Here is a 19,792-nt window from a genome sequence, read left to right as displayed (position 1 = left end):
CTGCGAGGCCGCGGCCGATCCGGGGGGACCAGGGGACCCAGCACGGAGCGGGCCCAGCACCGCGCGGGCCCCTCGGCTCTCCTCAAGGCCTTCACTAACCGGGGCGGGCCTCGCCGCCACGCAGCACATCTGCAAAGCGCCCCAAGGACAGAGGAAAACGGGATGATTAAGAAACCAGGAGGGACGTTTAGAAAAGGAAAAAAGTCAACAAATGCAAATTATTCCGGACCAAAAAGAAAATACACAATTACAGAAGTTGTCCTGTTAAACAGGATGGCTTTGTTGTTGTTTTGTGTTTATTTTTGAGCTTTGAAAGTACCTGGGGGTCACACAGCATTGCAAACTAAACTTCAGCAGGCCGATTTTTGACAAAAAGGGCAAGGGGCCGCGGGCCACGGAGCAGCCCCAGCACCAGGACCGCAGCAGCAGGATGCGGGCGGCAGCAGGGTGAGGGAAGGCAGGGCTGTGCTGGGAGCTTCCCCAGGAAACAAGGACGCTCAGCCACCAAATACTCGCTGGGAATGGAAATTAGGGGGGCAGGAGAAGGGGCGAGAGTCCTTTCATGGGGCAAGTTCGAATACCAGGGCACAAGTAAGGGGGCAGAAGCAGGGCCGAGTTGTCTGCGAGAGCCCCTTCACAGCCAAGTCTCCTCTATCCGACGTCTCTGCAAGCGCTCTCTGCTTCACTGTGTGAATATCAAAACCAGTTGTTACAGTTGGACGGATTTTTTTTTTTTTGATGGAACGTTTGTCTCATTTCCTGGAGCAGTTGATTTAATTTCATCCCCGTCTAATGGGACTTCAGCAAGTGTAAGTGGTTTGTCCTTAGGAGAGGCAGCATAACAGCGTGTCCATGCCTCCCCTGCAAAAACTCCCTTTTCCCAGTGTCATTCCCTAGTAAAGTGGTAATAATTGGACTGAAGTAGGAAAAAAAAATTAATATTTCACTGCGCTCTACAACATTTAGAAACGTTTAGCTAATGGAGGATAGATGTTACACTAATGGCTCTATTCAGTTTGTCTAACAGCTTCAAGTAGGAGCTTGTAAAGTTGCTTTTTGTACTTTGGCAAAAAAAAAAAGTAAAAGTAAAATCCAGCAAGCAGCTGGAGCATGCCCTAAAGCACTCCACAGATGGGATGCTCCCACCCAGAAGGAAATTGGCTCAAGGAGCCAACAGGGAAGAGTCACAAGCAGAAAGGTAAAAGGGCAGCCTGAGGAGTCCGTTCCCGAGTGCCATTGTGTTCTTGGAGCAACTCTCTGCACCTCGCCAACAAGTTTTCAGCCTGCAGCCCCCTCGAGACCGTGAGGCTTCACCACAAGGAGCATCGGTCTTTAAAACATCGCTGCTGCACGTCACATCCATTAAACTGAGTGCACCCACGGAGGAGTGATTTCCTCCAAAGGAGGTTTTCCTTTCCTAGCTCAATCCTGAAAACTGTGCAAGTCTTAGCTTCCCAAAAAATATAAGAGAAAATTGACTTCATCTGGATTCCCTGGAACACCAAAGATATCCACCAAAGGACCCCCATGAGGGGTCCTCCACATGCTGAAGGACTTCTCGCAGGCTGGTAAAATCACTCCAAACCACCACCACTCACACCAGAGGACACGGCTTGCACAATTCTCACGTGGAAGGAAAAGGCTTTTGACGAAGCGAACTGGAAGAGCAGCTCCCGGCCTGCACGCACAGCCCCGGCCTGCCCTTCGGGATCGGCAGCTTCCCCGCGGTCCCTCCCTTACCCCACCGCTCTCCGCACCGAGTGCTGGACCAGTCGAGTCATCCCAATAAAAACAGCTCTTAAACCCCAGAAATTATGAACTTACACGGATATCCTGGCTGTACACAGCAGCTCTGCTTACAAGACTTGTTATCCATCAGCCTCTGTGACCAAGGTTCCTCCCCGCTTCCACCTCAGTAATTAGGGGGGGTGAAGACATCCCGACTGCAATTTCTTATATTCAAGAGAGGAGAGGGTTTACAAAGAGACAATGCTCGGCTCCAAATTTGTGTTTATGGTCAATGCTAATCCAGAGGGAGCCTCCAAAGACCTTTGGCTCCACTTCTCAAAATAGATTTTAGCTGCTCTTCCTGTTGTGACACACCAAATTAAAATCTTGTAACAAGACACTCAGTATTTAAGAAGTTGCACTCAAATTTCTTTGAACTCTAGTTAGCAAGCACCCTGCAGAACAGAGAGCTGCAACCCAAACTTACTGCTCTTGACAACATCATCTTCCCGATTTTCTGCTTGGGATCGGTCCCATGAAAAAACCCTGGAGCTGACCCTCGTGTCTGGCTGCATTATTAAGCAAAAGATGCTGTCAGAGACTTCATGTGTCTCAAGGGGAATTATTGGCAGGGGAATAACCTTGATCCTAATAAGCACAGACTGATTTCTGTCTGAGGCTACACGATGGTTTCCATTTCCTCTCCAGGCTCATCGTTTGATGGGATTAATTTGAGCTGCAGGCCCTCCGGTGATGCTCCCAGCTGGATTTTCGCACAGAGGAGTGGGACTGGGCTGCCGGAGCCGCGGTGTTGTTCCGTACCTGCAGCACTGACCGTGGTTTTGAACTGTTTTAGCACACGAGCAGCTGCTGTCAACAAATTCTCTTAACTCTCCTCCTGAAACACTTGAGTGTCCCAGACTAGCTGAGCCCACGACCTGGCTGTCAGACAGGCTTGCACATAATGCTTCTGGGTTACGTTTGTGCTCATCCAAACCCTTGCAGCCACCCCGCTATTATCACCTGGCACGCAAGTCACTGCAGGACTTGGAACCTGGCATCGATCTCCTCTGCTTTTTAAAATCCATTATTTTTAAAAGGTGGAGCAGAGGAGAAAACGACCGGCTCCGCCAGCCAAGAACACCGCTTCCCTGGGAGCGGCTCGGCACCGAGCGACATGCTCTCCTTTCTCCCAGGCAAGCAGGCAGCTAAGTTTCAGAGCTGTGTTACAGAACAAACCCTTAAGGAAATCAGCATGTGTTTTTTTTTTTAAATCTGTGACTCTCCAGCTCCATTTACTGTAGACTCCGCGTTGGCCTGCAAGCTGTTGTTCGAGTGAATCCAAACTCGGTGGGATCCCGGCGAGACGCGGCGATGGGAGCAGACCACCGCGCACAACTTCAGCCTTGCAGGGGCTGTTCCTGACTTCTCACTGCACCTCCTCCACACCCCACTTTTCTTTTTTTCCTTCTACTCTCTTCTCGTGTCTCATTTTACACAAATTAACCTATGGGAGCTTTGCTTCAGATGCCAGGAGCAATGCAGTTTCACTGCTGGATTGCACACGCTTACCACAAGCCTGTAGCGCAGTCACGTTTTATGTTATTCCATTCAAGAAAAAATAATTATTTACACGACACAAGCCAGATAAAGGCATTTCTCATATTCAGCCGTTCTCCTCCAAAAAGGCCCCAATTGCACCTGTCTCCCCAGTGCCTCAGGTGAAAGGTAAGACCTGCAGTAGACGCGCGCTCTTTGATCGTGACTCAGACCGAGCCTCGTGGACCATGCACCAGCTACGTGTCAATAAATGATGTATGAATGCGTATTTGTATAAACACACAGTGCGTTTGGACAATGAGTCAGAACTGGTAGAAAAGTATTCTCTCTTCCAAAACAGGTTAAGTCATCACCACCCCGTGCGTTTGTTCCTGTTGCTAGAAGAAATTGTTTTGTGGTTTACCTGTTTTGGTTTTTTTCCAAAGCAACTTCAGCTCTGCAGACGTAGGAGTCGATTTTTTCTATTTTAAATAAACTGCTGTGAAACATCAACAAGAGCAATTCTTCCTCTCCCCCGCAAAGGTAGGCAGCACTGCTACCGCAAGTTTAACAGCAAGGAAGATTTCAGAGAAAGAAGGAATAAACAGGAAGGATGCAATCAGGTTTGCTATTTTGAGGAGAAGCAAAGCAGGCTTAAAGAAGCTTTAAGAAAAAGCTTAAAAATTAAGAAAGTCCAATTTAATTCAGAATTCCCTCATTACAAAGCATCTCCAAAGCGATCAGCATATGCAAAAATTTACACGCAAGAAACCACAAACCCAGAATGCTTTCTCATCATCCGAAAATGAACCCAGGCCCAAGGACACTCACGTGCTTAGCTACAGACCAGCACACTTGACCTTTCAAGTACGACTTGCAGCAAATCAGATACGACTAAAGCAACGCTTTCTTTTTCCAAAAACACACATTTTCCAATGGCAAGAAGTGCTGTCCAGGACCCTGAGGCAGAAACTAAAACCCACGCAGAGGATATTCTCCAGAGCCTCCCAGTGACTCTCTCATTCACTCCCACAGCAAAAGCACAAGTTAAAACAAGTGCTTAAGCTGAGCAGAACATACTGAAGCAAAGGCACGAGCAATGGGTTACGCAACAAGCTCTTTCCTCACCTTTTCTCCTCCTCTCTACCCGGTCTGTTCTACACCATGAAAAATGCAAGGTCACGAGGGAGGAAGCAAGGAGGAAGAGACAACGACAGAAATTGAACCTTAATCTGAATTAAACCTTCCGATCTGAAATATTTTGATTTTAGATTCCACAGAAGACCTTTCATTGTCGAAGCAGGGAGCACATTTTGCAGCAGGAATTCCTGAACTGCACATCTAAACACAAACTCCACCCTTGTTACCAATTCTTATTTTAGCACAAATATGTTTTTGCTGCACAGATTAGAGACAAATATGTTTTTGCTGCACAGATTTGAGGAAAGATGTCAACCCTTGAACTACACCGCCTCTTATGCTAACTCCCGATGCACAGCAACGACCAGCACTGTTAGCTGCCTCCCAGAACACGGCAAGTTACAGAAACACAGCCTGCAAGTCCTATTCTGCAGGTAGGTAGCAGACAGATTGCAAGCGTTTCGAGATTTGAGCGGCTCTGCCTCTTCGGAGGAAGAACGTTTGCCAAAATAAAAATATCCTTAACAAAAACATAAGAACAACTGCTTACTTTAGGTAAACCTGCTTTCAACAAGCTTCAGGAAATCTCCACTTAATGGAAATTCACTCAACAGGCTCGCTCCTAGAGCTTTTATGAATATCTTCGTGGTTCAGACATTGAGCTGAGCTCCAAAATGAGAACCACAGGAGAGTATTTAGAAACAGGCTGAGCTGGCCTCAAAGCCTTGCTCTTACCAAAGAACGGAAGACTTTGGTGCTTGGGAAGATGGACACAGTGGAAGTCAGCACACCTAACACCAGTTTATCCCAGTTCCCTGCTAGCCAAGGTGCCAGGTGGTAACGCCGGACACGTGGAGCCGCAAGGAGAACGGCTGCAGAGGGAGAGGAGCTTTATCCGTCTATATACAAATACAACGATTGCTTTATAGACAAGTTATGTCTATCCCACAATGAGGCCATTAATCTAATGAAAATAAATTAAGAAAAATGTGCTGAGACTGACGACGATACTACACCTAATCATTAATCCTGACCATGTAACATTGCTGCAGGCAAAAGCGCTGTGGAGATGAAGACTGTTAAATCACCCCACGAACAGAACCCATCACGCCACTGTAAAAACGGTTTATTAGCAGAGCACTTCAAAGCACTGTCTGAAACTTTACAACGCTTACTTAGTATGTATTTGGTATTTGTCGGGGATTTATTGTTGCATCAGTTATTTTTAAAAGTTCGTACTATTAATGCTAGATTGCCATTGACAAATGTAGCACTGCAAGCACAATCTTCGCACAAGTGTTCTCTTAATGAGCAACTGGCGACGGCGTTGCCAAAAAAAATCTGCAAACATGCAACGATCCAGCTCGCAATTAGACCTTAACAATAGTTTCGCTGATTATACTTTTTATGCAGAACGCATTCAGCAATATGCGCTGCGGAAACGGGCTGCATACAGACGAGCTGAAACGATTCACCACATTTGCGTGTGAGCGGCTTTACTAAAAATTTAAATAAAAGGAATTTTCAAAGTAAACATTTTAAGCAAAACAATAAGCTTTCACTAATCTGTGCATACAGACATATGCACAGGAGCATTATAAGCACTTACTAGTAATGGAAAGAGTGGGTTTGAGTCGCCCCTTTCCTAGGACCGTGGATGATTTTCGGAACAGCTGCTGCCCGGAAGATTCAGAGCAAGGCACAAAAGCTGCCACCGCTGCTCACCTCTGCCTGCGGCATCCCCGACACGGCACGAGGCAGAGGGCACACCGGCCGTGCAAAACACGGGCATCCAGACCAAATCTGTTAACGTGAAGACGCGTCATGGGGCTGCCCACGTTTACACACGCTTGCACATAAAAACCAAGCAGCAGAACCACAGACCAACGGGTTTGACCCGAAACCATTTCGATTTTGGCTGGAGCTAGCGCTGCGTTACGGGAAACCTGCTCAAGGCCCAACGTTGTTAGACGGACACAAAGACAAAGTGTTTGCTTGCAAGACGTACCGAGTGCCGTTAGCAAAGCTGCCAGAATGCTGATGCCACATCCATCGCGTGAGGCAGTCGGCGGTGGCCGCGTCTTCCTGCCGGAGGGGCTGCTAGCTCCAGACGGGCACTCGCAGAAAGGGGAAACCCAATTACAGAAAACAGCAATATCTCCGTCAAAAAAACAGCAAGCAATTAAACGTCTCCTACACACGGAAACATGTATTAAAGCTAATCATTGTACATCGGTCAATGTAATTGCGACTCCAACCCGACGTGGTTCATGTAATTAGTTGGCACTAATGGAAACCTCATAACGCAACAAATTACTAAGATACCCTCCGTCAAGAGCATTTCCTCGGAGTGCCAGGAAGTCAGGCCACCGCTCTTGTCGACTTTAATGTGCACTTGGCCAGAAGACAGATGGATGAGCTCCCTCCTTCCCCATTACCAGCACCTGGGGACGTGCCAAGGTCCTCACAGCCAGGTGAAGGCACCCACAAAGTCCCGGGCACAAAAACACAGCTCGCTCACCCTTGGGTGCTGCTGGAGGGGAGCAGCAGGGAAACAGCCCAAAACCGAGCTCGAGGAGACTTCCAGGCAGAAGCTGGTCCTTCCCAAAAAACAGCCCGCTAGGGAAGCGCCTGTGGACGAGCCAACCCAGCGTCTACCATGATGGTGGAGGAAGGAGGAGGAAGGGAAAGCTCAAGCATCGATTTCCAGCGAGGGAACGGGGTCACTGGAGGAGCAGCTACGGGGCTGCAGCCATCCCCTTCCAGCAGGCAAGGGGCAGCACCGGGACAGGCCCAGGACTGATGCGCTGATTGAGTGGCAAAGCTCAGAAGAGCCTTCTGAAACTTTTTTTTTTTTTTTGCACGTGTTTCTAGTTAAAAATCAGCTGAAGTCTTAATTAACACAAGGCAGAAGTAATAAACGAAAGCCAAAATCTCCTCCATAATCTAAAGGCCATCGCCGTCTCACTGAGCTGGTTTTAAACTTCAGTAGGCGTGCTACAGACGCACAGACTCAGGTATTTAAAACGGATGATAAATCAAACAAACCAGGAGGACTTCATCCTAACGACTGCAGCCAAGGGGCTACCACCGAAGCGCAAGTAGAGCACGAGACCGTCACAGAACTACTGCAGAAAAAGCCAATCTAACAACTAGCTCTGGAAACATCAACCGAGGCCATCAAGAAGAAAAGACTTCACTGAAGGGCATCTGCCTGCAAAAGTCATCGAGGAAGTCCCAGCTGCATCGAAAGGACGTGGTTTACCTGGAGCTGCTCCGAGGCAGACTAACGGCCAAGCAGAAGGCAGGAGCAGCACGGAGGGGGCAGGCAGCACGCGGCTCAGGCTGGTGTCAGGGAAAGGTTCTGCACCCAGAGGTGGTCGGGCGCTGGGACAGGCTCCCCAGGGACGTGGGCACGGCACTGAGCTGCCGGAGCTCAAGGAGCCTTTGGGCAACGCTCTCAGACACACGGTCTGATTTTTGGGTGGTCCTGCGTGGAGCCAGGAGTTGGAGTCAGTGATCCTGGTGGGTCCCTTCCAGCTCTGTGCCTCTAGTCCTGCCCCAGGTGCCTCTGGTAGCGAAGGAGGGGAGCAAACGTGCAGGCAGAACCCCCCACTTTCGGCAGCGCTGTAAGAAGTTTCCTTTCCAAGTTGTACCTGCATGCACCCCTGCGCCTGACTGCCAGGAACAGAATTTCCTCCCTGTGCTTCTGTCCAACAGCTGTTCGATATTGGAACATAATTAATAGGTCTACAATACCGAGCTATTTTCTTCTGGATGCTACGGACTCTTTTTTCATCCAGAAATTCAATGCATTCACTCTTTATTCACTTACAACCCCACTGAGAGCCTATAAATTATTACTTTATATTGCTGTGCATCCAGAGGCTCCAGCCAGGGTCACGGCACCGTGCCGGAGTGGAGACACCGGCTCCACGAAGCTGCTCCGTCCGGGTCGATCAAAATACCCTTTTAGTGGATGCTAAAATGCTCCTTGTTTGTATAAAATAAACTGTTCAGTCTATGTCAACAGCTTCTCTTCTGCTGTTCCCCCTGGCAGATTAATTATCAGTCCGCCCAGATCTTCTCCTCCATCGTATTAACTGATTCAATGTCATTTAAAACATATTAAATACAGCACTACAGCAGACTCGAAACACTAAATAATTCATGACAGCAAAATAAGGTCTACGCGGGGCTAGGAAATTTTACAAACATCATTCTTGTATCCACCGCCCTCCCCGGTATTTTTCTAAAAAATAAAAAATAAAAAGCTAACTTGGGGGCAATTAATATCCGATACAGTTCTAGCAGCAGCAAAATAATTTTTAGCATCTCCTTCAAAACACTGTTTCGTACCTTCCATCACTTACAGGAAAACACGATCGAGACAGGAGTCTCCGAATACCTCGGCGTTTTCTCCAGGATTCAATCTAGTCTGCTTCTAAATATGTATAATGCCTAGGCTACATTAACACATTAAAGCTTTGTAGATTGCCATCACTGCTTCTGCTGCTTAATTTCATCTATCCCTCGCAATTCAGATCTCCAACTACTTTCATCACTACTTTTCCAAAAAAAAAAATCATTTCAAATATAAAGACTCATGATGCTCGCATAAGCAGATTGCCAAGCAAGTTTAAGAGAACATATATTTAAAACCTGGCAGCAAAACTCCGCTCCCCAACTCAATGGGAGTATTCTCTCAGATTCTATTGCCTCGATGTTAATAAAAAGCATACTCTACGATCAGTTAAGCTTGAAAAAGTCTGGGCAGGATGATGAGTTTGACAAGTCAAACAATTCAGGAGCACACTCGCAGAATACACGAGCTGCTGGAAGAGGGAAGGTTCTGAGCAACCGATAAAACCTCCACAAGGGATTCAGAGCATTTGTTTTCCACTCCAGCTGCACAGAGGAAGAAGCACAGCACAGAAACACAAAATGGATGCTTTTTTTTTTTTTTTTGCAAACACTGCCTTAATTTCCACACAAGTCTGTCTGCCCAGTTAAAATTCATTTGCTACTCCAGACTATTTGAATTGCTAAATGCTCCTTTCCGCTCGTTTAGGAGTAAGTGGAGAATTTAAAGCACTCCGGGCTCGAGACCGTCCTGCTGCACCACGTATCCCAAAGGACAGATCCCGTACGCCAGCACGGGCTGGGTGCTCACACACCGGGCTCAAACCCCAGCAGGATCCCGGGGAGCACACCCCAGGCTGAATTCAGCTGCAAGGCTCGGAAAACCAGAACTCACCCAGCGCCGATTAAGCACACGAGAGCAGCATGTATTAATTATCAGGCAGAAGTTTAAAGTTCCCTTTAATCATCTTGAAATGCTTTGAAACCACTTTTCTGGTGTAGCAGCTCCGAAAGGGCTTTTATCTTTCAGCTGTGACACAGGAGGCACGCTGGAAGCCCTGGGAAGCTTTCCGAGCCTCCGGTTCGGGCTCCTCTCCTTTGGAATCAGATTTCCTAAACTCGTGCACAGCGAGATGTACCACGACTAGCAGAGAAACTGTCGAAGACCAAGAAGAAATAAATCACTGCATTTACCACGAGGAGAAACTTTTGCTTCTGGAAAATCGGAGCGTCGTGGAAAGCCAAGCCCCAGTTCAACGTCTGTGCTTTATCCAGCACCCTACATCCTCCCCACACGTACAACGGGTTAAAACCCTGCCTCTTCCGCGCCACAGACCTCGAGCTCACGGGGCAGCTAATTGCACGGCACCCAAAATCACGCAATTAACAGCTTTCTCACGCAAAACCAAGCAGCCAGGCTAACGGCACGCAGACCTGGTCTCACACGCCGCCTCCTCCGGAATAATCTTCCCCTGGAATGATCTCCCGGCGCTGTCTGCGCACACTGGCGCGCTCCGCGCATCCCCTGGCAACAGGACCGCAGCTCCCCACGGCCCCCTGAGCCAGGCACCTTTCACCACGGGCTCACTTACCGGCCACACGGGGCTGATAAAAGCCCCCCGCCGAGGAGATTTTCCAGCCAGCACCTTCTGTGAACACGGCTGGCAGCTCAGCTCGCAGCCGGACGAGCGCTATTTGGGCAGCGCCAGCACGTCGCAGCGCCCCCCCCCCAAACTCAGCCCCACTTTGGGTATTCGAAGCAGGGGATCTGCTCCTTGCTTACCTTAAGCAAAGGGAGGTCTCCGAATTCGAACGCGGCTCGGGTGTTTCAGCTTCAAAAATACATCGGCGGGCGACCCAGCGAGATTTCCCTCTGCGATTTCCTACAGGGGAGATGTGGAGAGAGGAAAAAAAAATAAAAATTGGAGTACTTAAGGATCCGCAGCAGCCACTGGAGTTGAATTCCTTCCCCTCTATCTGTAGAAATCCTCTTACTCAGTCCTGTCTGCTCTTAAGACAGCACTGCTGACGAATTTCAAGGCTCAGCTCTTGACATGCAGAATCACTGAAGGATCAAGAGCATAAATGTCACTTCCTCCAGGCAGCACATCAGCGGCGAAGGAGCCTAATCTGCTCTCCCCACCACAACCCCACCAATTGAAGAGCAAATCCCGGCATCTGCCTCATGCAGAGCTTTCATTAGACGTTCCCGAAGAATTCCAATTTAAAGCCCATATTTAAAGGAGCTCACTTTTAGCTACCCCATTATGTAGTTTCACTTGAGGAACTGCACGAGTGGAAGAACATAAACTGAAAAGCTAATAAAGCACAAGGCAAAGCCTAACCTTGAAACAAATTACAGCCGGCTACGTCGGAGCGGTAGCAGAGGCTCTGGAATTATTAAATGAGCTTCAGGAAAGATTTAACTAACCAAATTCCACCGCCACGCTTTATTTATGGCATGTGTGCCGGCCCCAAAATATTCGCCGAGGATTTTTCCATCTCCCTTATTGCTTTTGCATATTTCCTAATCAAGGCCAACGGGCACAAAGCCTGCGGAGGCTGGAAGGTTTCTGACGGCGTTTCGCAACCAAAAGTTTCTCGAAATAGGAATTAGGTGCGCGGAGGCAACATCCTCAACGCACCAGATAAACGTGGATTAAACAGAACTCGGGACGCCAGCATCAACTTGACCCACCGTATAATTAACTCCTAAAATGGCATTTTAATGGTCTCTGCCCTTCCTCAGCTTGGCAGTAGCACGTATAATTACGCTCCTATTAGCCCTCCTGCCTCCTTCCCTTGCATTCCCAATTTAAAATTAAACAAAACCTCTTCTGTTGGAGCTCGCCTTGAAGTAGTCTTGTCTTAAAAGGATTACCCTCCGCTAAAAGCACACTGGATTCCACAAAAGGAGGCTTATTCGTGCATTTGAAGTCCATTTTTTTTTTTAAGGTACCTAATACACACCTGGATTATTTTTTAAAAGTCTATTTGAATTTTCTCACTGAATTAGCTCAATGAAGTAAATTTTATCGCCCATTAAAATTTATGCCAATGCAACTTGAGCCGGCTCAGTGTTTCTTCCTATAATCCTCTCTCTGGAGGCTCAATTTAATAAACAAAGGCAGCTCTAATAATTCAAATCTTACTTTCAAAGATGCGATGTGCCTGTCAGAAGCTTTCTGCAACACAGTCAGTACATTTCTCCAGTCCCTCTCCAAGGCTTTGCATACATTTAAGCCTGCATCTTGCCTTTTGAATGCTGATAACTGCTGTGTTTCTTTTCTCTCCTTTAAAGGATTAAAGGCAACCACACAGACATTTTTATTAGTGCATCATGCACCATTAAATTGTCAGCTTGTCTGCCACGATTCTCCTTAGAAAAAATACATACGTGGCCTTCAAAACATCTTTAGAACCAAATCCTCATTTTCTTGGCACTTATTTACAAATTGCAGCAAACAAAGGCAAAGCACCACGTGTACTTTCCCTGCAGCCAGGTTACAGCAGACGAGCAGCACTCCACGCACAACATCGATGTTTAAATAGTGCCCGGCACTTCCACGCCAGAAAGCCTTCCCTCGCTCTCCCCAAGAGCTTCATTTTTATTATTTAATCGCTCGCCGCAGCGCCTTCGAGGAGCGAGGCGAGACCTCCCAGGTTGTGCGTCCTCGGCACAGAGGAACAACTCCCAGATAAGAAAAAAAAAAAAGTTTTTACCGGGAGAAAGCAGCGACGCGGCTGTCCAGGAGACCGCTGAGGATGGGGCAGGCAGACGCTGCCTCTCCCAGGGGATACGACCCAGCGCTCCCCCAAATCCCCTCCGAAGGGGGCTGGCTCTTCCCTGCCTCCCTCATTTTTTGTCCATTTCTCACGGCTCCCTCGCACGCGGATTCCTTCTCTTCGATCCAAACCACGCACGAGGTGCCCAGCTCTTCCCGAGCAAAACTCTGCCGTGGCACAAACCGAGCCGCTCCGCAGCCGCGGCTTGAGCAAGGAGGGCCGCAGCACGGCAGAGGTTACCTTTTCTGCCCACGTCGTGCCCACTCGGAAGCTTCTGCCTGCACAAATCCATTGCCTCGTGTCCCACCGCAACCTTGAAGCGGCGATCAGCACAGCTGAGACGTTTAACGAAAGGCCCAAGGCCTGCACCAAACGGGCGATTCGGATTTGGGCGCTCCCGGCTCTCCGCACACAGCAGAGCTATCCCCGAGCCCACCCAGCGACACGAATCCCTCCCAAAAACCCCGCTAAAATCCCAGGGGCTGCCTGGTTCCGCGCTGACCCAGCACCGGGTGCTGGGCACAGGCACTGCCCCGCTCCTCGGCCGTCCCCCGAGGGCAGCAGCGGGCTCGGGGCAGGACAGAGGCAGGGGGAGAGGGGAGCACAGCCGACGTCTGTCCTTCACGAAGGGCGTTTCTCAATTTAAATCAGGTGGGTACAGCGACAGCACCCAGTTAGCTGAGGACGGTGTCAATATTCAGGACATACTCACGGCAGACACATAACACCTAACGCGCGCGACCAAGCCGCACGAACGCCCTGCCACCGGTGGAAACCAACGCTCCTTGCTGTCCGGATTTTTGCCCAGTGTTTGGCCTTGCCCACCTCGGCTCCTGCTGACAGGGATTTTGGCCGCACGGGAAGGGGACGCAGCCCGGCACAGACCCCTGCACACCCGCAGGCTGCACAAAGCCCCTGATGCGCGCCGGCGAGGCGGGCGCTGCGGGGTGCCGGCCCTCAGCCCCGACACTTACCGCTCCTGCAGTGCAAGGCGGATATTTAGAGCAAGAACAAAGCCCCCATTTCGGGGTGCTCCTGTCCCACAAGCCGGGCACTCGATAGACAGGGTCGCAAGAAACGGGGGCAAACTAAGGGATTTTGGAGACGGTTCCCCAGTAAACTGGCGAAACGCAGGCAGGTCTGCCTGCCCCTGGGCGTGGAAGCGCAGCAGGATCGAGCTTGGTTCGGCAAACAGAGGACGCCTTTCGGGCCCAAAGCCAGGCAGGATTCACGGCATCCCACCCCCGTGCCCCGCAGGCTCACCGCCGTGCCCGGGGCTCGGTACAGACCCTCTCCCCCCAGGCAAACACCAGGCCTGCAGCTTTTTACAGCGGACGTTTTTACAGCGAGCCCCAAGAGAAACGATCGCCGACAGCAGGACACTGACCCGCACTCAGACTCCCAGGGTTTTTTTTTTGTTGTTTTTTTTTTTTTGGGACGAGCAGCAAGGAACACACAAGTTGTGCCAAACGTCACCCAGAAGCCCTGCAGCCCGGGGACAAACCTGTCACCGCGGAGAGGGGAGCGAGCTCCAGCAGAGGGCACTCGGAGGCAGGGAGAGGACCCGGGTGGGAGCCGCAGCACCCAGCGGGGCTCAGCTGAAGACGCCAGGAGCACCCGGCTGCAAACCCAACACCGGCTGCAGCCCCACGCACCGCGCTCGGGTTTGTTTGCTTTAAAAGCAAAGGCTGGAAAATAAGAAAGCCGGCTGCAGGCTGCGAGGAGCCCTGCCACGGGAGGAGGGCAGTGCCAGAAGTCACACCAAGTGACATTATATACATACACACACATATATATATGTGTATAGATCTATATAATACATATATATATAAATATATATATATATATATATATTTTAAACACTGCAACATTTTATAAAGAAAGCTTGCATCTTACAGGAGAAGTGGAGAACAATAACAGGCCCAAGACTCGTGACTCCCTGGCACGCAGGCAGAACTTGGTACCAGCCCCACGTGCATTAAAACACCGCGTATCGCCCCTCAGCGAGATCACCTCCTCCATTTACACTCACGGAAACCGACTGCAAGGGCCGAAACCAGCAGGAGCAGCTTCAATTGTAGTTGCTTGGATAAAGTTAAGTTTCACTGGTCAGTATTTTTTTCTTTCGAGCAAAACATTTTACCACAGGGTATTTACTACGGGGGCTCGTTTTAAAGCAGCAGTCCCAATGAGGATCAAGCTCACCGTTAGAGCATACGCCTCCAAATAAATTCAGCGAGCCGTGCACCTGGGATTTCACCCCAGGTATTTTGTACTGTGTATAAACCTCAAGCCCTATAACCCGTGTCAGAGAAAACGCAAATATTTACATGTATAAAAAAAACAGAAGGGGGGACTGATAGTAGCATTTCTTTTCCTTTACAGAGGTTTAACAACTGTTCTGTGGGATTTAAGGCAAGGCCAGAGTGCTGGGCTGAGCATCCCTAAGGTCACGATCCCGGCGTTCTGCTCTGCCATCACAGAGCCATGCCCCAGCAAACACCAAGAGCAAAGTGGGTTTTTCCAGGGCTCGGACACCTGGGGCTTCCAGGCACTGCTCAGCCCAAAGTCTGACCCCCGATACGACACACACAGGGCAGGAGACGAAGCAATTAAGTGTCAGAGAAGTGCGGCACCACCTCGGGTCTTCTGAAAGCCAGAAACAGCCTTCGGGAAGCGCTGCTGCTGTGAGTGACCTGCAAGCTAACCCCAAACGCTGCTTTCAGCTTTCATTTTCCCAAGCCACCAATACCATAACATAGAAAAAAATGTCTTTAGGTAAGAGATTGAGAATTCTGTTTTTTAAAAGGTGAGAACCTGATAAATCTCACTCTTGCAAGAAAGCCAATTTTTGCAAACAGCTAAAAACATGTCACAATCCTGCATTACTGCACAGCCTTCAGAGTCGTGGCAGCACATTTGCATATCTATTACTCTATAAATTTTACAGCCCACGTATCCCAAGAACACTGCTGCTGAACGCCGATGCCAAGAGCCGGCTTTCTAAGAAAACTCAGGGCTCTGCAGAAGCCTTTGGCCACAAGATCGCGTTTGCTGGTGGCGTTTGATGCTCAGCTCCAAGCCCCACCTGCCTCAAAAGTCTCAGAGCAAACTCACCTCCTGTATCCGCAAGGCTTCCCTACGGTATCAGTCACCAAATATTTACTTCTAGGCACAGTTCAAATACAGGTTTAAGAACCAGACGTGCCTTGTGGCCAACGTGCCCCACGTCACACCACCAGGGATCCGTCCCCTCCTGCCCGGAGCTCTAACAGACCTCAGGCAGCGCCGGGAAAGCACCGTGGGGGCACCTGCTGGAAACGGCCCACGACCAGTGAAGAGAGCATCTGAATTCAACACAACATCCTGCTGCTTCTCACCTCCCAGCCAGGCGTCGATCCCGTTCCCACCACCAAATGTTCCAGCTCTGACACTCGAGGTTACGCACGCGTGCGCGCGGGGCGATTTTTGCATAATTCAGCTCCCCCCGTCCCCAACGCGCTGCTGCTCTGTGCGCTGCGCGAAGGAGCCCCGGCCTCGCATTGTTTTCCGTAATTTGTCACTTCGCATGATAAAATATTAAAAATGCCTCTTTTAAAAGCCTAATTCTCAGCAGGCTTTAATATGAACATTCTCCGAGCGCGCTGTTCATGCTTAAAAACAGGCATTAAACAGCTGAAACGTCTGATGTTTGGAAACACAGCTACCCATCTGCCAAGGGTTTGGGAAGCATTACGTACCAGGCAAGATTTTCTGTTCTAAACCTATTTAATGTTAAAGAAAAAAAAAAATAAAAAAATCTCCAGACATGCAAAGCTTGGAGCTTAAAAATAATCCTTTCTACTTACTCCCAGATCTTCCCTGCAAAAGGCTTTGTTTACTGCGAAGCACCGGTTTGCTGCTGCTGGTATTGGGATCTCCCTCGCCTCCACGAAGTAACGGCGTTTATAAATTCATTTATAAGTTACCTGCAGTGCTTGGCAGTACCCGACCTGCTCTCCTCGGCCACCCAGGGCTCGCCGCGTGCCCTGCTGCGGGTTACGGTGCCTGTGGTCCAGCAGGGACGCGCAGAGAGGTGCTGGACACGATCTGAAAGCCAAAAACTGTTGCAGGAGACGAGCGAGAGCAGCCCCAGGAGGCTTGGGGTGGGCTCCATCCATGGGGCAGCCCCAGCAGCATCCTCGGGGCTGGGGACATTAAGGGGCGTCGCGTACACCCGTACCACCGCCACGCCATCCTCTTGGGGTCCCGGTCACACCAGGCCACGGGGATTACCGCTTTGTAATCCTAAAACCAGCCTGAAGTTAGCACTGACATATGGCAGAGCACGACGGAGCTCTTCCTGCCACCCACCCAAAAGCGACGAGCTTCGCTGACAGGTTTTTTTTTTTTTACAGTTTCACTTCCTTGGAAATTCAAATTTGTCTGGAAGAACACCGACTGCACGAAAAGCAGAGCAAGGAGCCACTAATACCGGGAGGAACTTGGCTGTCGGGGAGAGCAGGCACGGCTCCGACACCTAAGTTCTGGGGCTGGCGAGCAACCAAGATTTCGTCTAAATTCACCTTCTGTGTGGCAGCTCCATGGGGGAAAAAAAAAAAAAAAAGAAGCACTCAAAACCCGTCACAGAAACAGGATGGAATCGAGGTGCACAGCTCTACTTAAAAATGGATTTAAAAAAATAAACAGCCGCACAAACGATGCTGTCTTCCCTCTTCTTCCACTGATGCCTCAGCATCTTCACCTGCAGAACCACCGCCCCCGTGGTGTGAAGCACACGACCTGTTTTGGGTCCTCAGGTACATGGAGAAATGGTATAGCAAAAGAAAAAAAACAAAAAACAACAGAATTACATCTCCCTTTCTGCAGCAGAAGATGCTCCGAGCTCACTTGTTGACATTTCTCATTAGGAGACACCCGAAAGCCCCGCGAGGAGAGCAAAGCTTCTTAGGGTTTTTACGGAAGCCTGCATTAAACAGCAGGGATGGCAGGAGCCCATCCGTCCTTCGGCTCGAGATTCACACAACAGTTAACACTTTTTTTTTTTTTGCAAGAACTTAAAAAAAAAAAAATAAGGCAACATAACACGCAGCCTTCTGTACACAGCTTCATCCTCACGCACCTTCTAACGGGACAGCTTGAGCTCTGACTTCAAGCTGGTTTATTTGTCAACTTCCCAAAAACCAAAGCTGACGTTTTTCACAATGGATGCTAAAGATAATTTTTTTTTTCTGCCTACCAAAAAGCAGAAATATAAATCAAACTGACAGAGGCAAAAAAAAAACCTAAAGACCCCTTGGACCCGATGATCTCTTGAGGTCCTTTCCAGCCCCCACAATTCTGTGATTCTTCCATTCGAACCACAAGCTAAAATCCTGGTTTAGCTAAATCCTGCTTTCAGACCGTTGACGTGAGAAATGCTCGTTCAGACATCTCTGAAGTCGTGAAGCGCTCGGCAATTAAACACGTCCACGTCAGCTCATTAACCGCGCTCTGCCCGTTTCCGACAACCGGCTGCAAACGTTACGGAGAAATAGGAACGCCAAAAAGGTAAAAATCCAATACCGCGTGAAGGTTACGTGAAACAGCCCCGCTTCATCTTTAAAAAAAAAAAAAGGGGAAATCCCAGGAGAACTCAAAGCCTTACTGCAGACGGCAGCCGCGGGGCTGGGGAGCCCGACCGGGAGCCTTCGGGTCTGCCCCGACAGGAGCCGGGCTCTGCAGCTGCGGGTGCCAGACCCCGGCCTGGACATCGCTGAAGGCTGTGACCTCGTTAGCGTGTTGTTAACGAAGCAGGGCTGAAGGCTGGCCTTCCGCTCGCCCGTTTCAATTGATGGAAACCATCTGACGGGGGCTTCTGCTCGCAGCGCCCCGGGGCAGGATGCTTTCGGGACTCCTCTGAGGATCCCCACCCACATTGGGGGCAGGAGAAGAAGGAAAAGACCAAAACCACTTCTTCAGGAAAAGCACGCCCAGGAAAAACCTGGGAAATCGTTTCCCTTTGAACACGGAAACCGAAGAGGAACAAAGCTGCCTCTGCAGGCTCCTCTCACTCTTACCAAAGGTGAAGCTGCCCTTCGGTATCTCCAAGATGATCGAGAAGTACAAGTGAAAACTCCTGATTTTTCACCTCCAAATGAGGCTCCGGCGGCTCCAAGAGATTCTGATAAATCCGTTCTTTTGTTTTGAGGCTTTCTGGAATTTCCTGCGTACCTTAATGCAATTCAGGCGACAAAAAAAAAACACCACGCAACAGCCGCATTTCCTGCACCGGAACGGTTCGGGGACTCTCCCACCAGATCTGAGTTTTCAGAAGGCTTCTCACTGAAGCACACAAACAACTCGACTCACCCTGCAAGGGACAAAAAGGCTGCAATCCCCTGTGACAGCCCTCGTTTATTCAAGGCACGAAGCAGGACAGAGAACACCAAGCCTGGGCAAAGCCCCTTCAGGAGCCAAACCAGGCATCGCCCGTCCCAGCTCACACCACGTATGGGATCAAGAGCTCTCCTCTCGAGCCAGCCTCATTTTATCCTCACTTCAGCTCCCTTCTCACCTTGCTCTTCCGCAGGGCAGCCTGTCCCCGTGCCCGACCACCTCTGGGTGCAGAACCTTTCCCTAAAAACCCAGCCTCAGCCTCCCCCGTCCCAGCTCCGTGCCGTTCCCTCGGGCCCTGCTGCCGTCCCCGAGAGCAGAGCTCAGCGCCACAACCTGGTGATTTGACGCTTTAACCAAGATTTGCCTTCAGCGGCAGGCACATTTACAAGAAGAGCACGTGAAAAGCCACCTCTGGGGTCCAAAGTGTGGCTTCAGGCAACAGTAAACTCAGAGCTGGGAGACATCACCAGATCAATTCGTTGTGAGACCAGCAAGGTGTGTGTAAACAAGAATTTGTACCTCGGGCTCTACAAAGTGCCACCAGCCGACTGGTTCACATGTCAGAGGACTCCAGCCAACCTGTAACTCCAACGACACAAGCAACGTAACCACGGAAATAAAGAAAAGGTGCCGTACTTGAGATAAGACACTAATTAAAAGCTCGTTTCCTTTGGACTCAGCAGCAAGCTTTCTTCAGCAGGATCTCATTACCGTGCATTTTATCTGCCGCCTCCAATGTCTCAGACTCGATATTTACCATTCAAAACCCAGCCAGGAAGCAACGCCTGGCCGTCCAGAGGACCTGGTTAAACATCAGCTCGACTGCCACCACGTGCTGCCAGCCACCGTGGTGCCAGGA

General features: G+C 49.8%; 1 protein-coding gene across 6 annotated transcripts in view; it reads right to left on the bottom strand.

Annotated features, from left to right (window-relative positions):
* Positions 1-19,792, bottom strand: part of GLCE (glucuronic acid epimerase) — a 46,697-nt gene that overhangs the window by 24,313 nt on the left and 2,592 nt on the right. For 2 of the 6 annotated variants that reach the window (XR_013955834.1, XM_080607161.1), the window contains one exon: positions 10,553-10,652. Coding sequence is in view for 1 of the 6 variants with exons in the window: in XM_080607157.1 (XP_080463283.1) it covers positions 6,416-6,456 (41 nt within the window). In the remaining 5 variants the exon portion in view is untranslated. Of the gene's footprint in view, positions 1-1,824; positions 3,810-6,415; positions 9,926-10,552; positions 10,653-10,764; positions 10,961-18,614; positions 18,754-19,792 lie in introns of those variants that run through there. The other 4 variants (XM_080607159.1, XM_080607158.1, XM_080607157.1 and 1 more) reach the window with 4 other exon arrangements.

Source organism: Anser brachyrhynchus (assembly GCF_964034855.1).
Source record: "Anser brachyrhynchus genome assembly, chromosome: 11".
Classification (NCBI taxonomy): Eukaryota; Metazoa; Chordata; class Aves; order Anseriformes; family Anatidae; genus Anser; species Anser brachyrhynchus.
The sequence above is the reverse complement of the archived record's forward strand: the minus strand, read 5'-3'. Positions and strand labels throughout refer to the sequence as shown.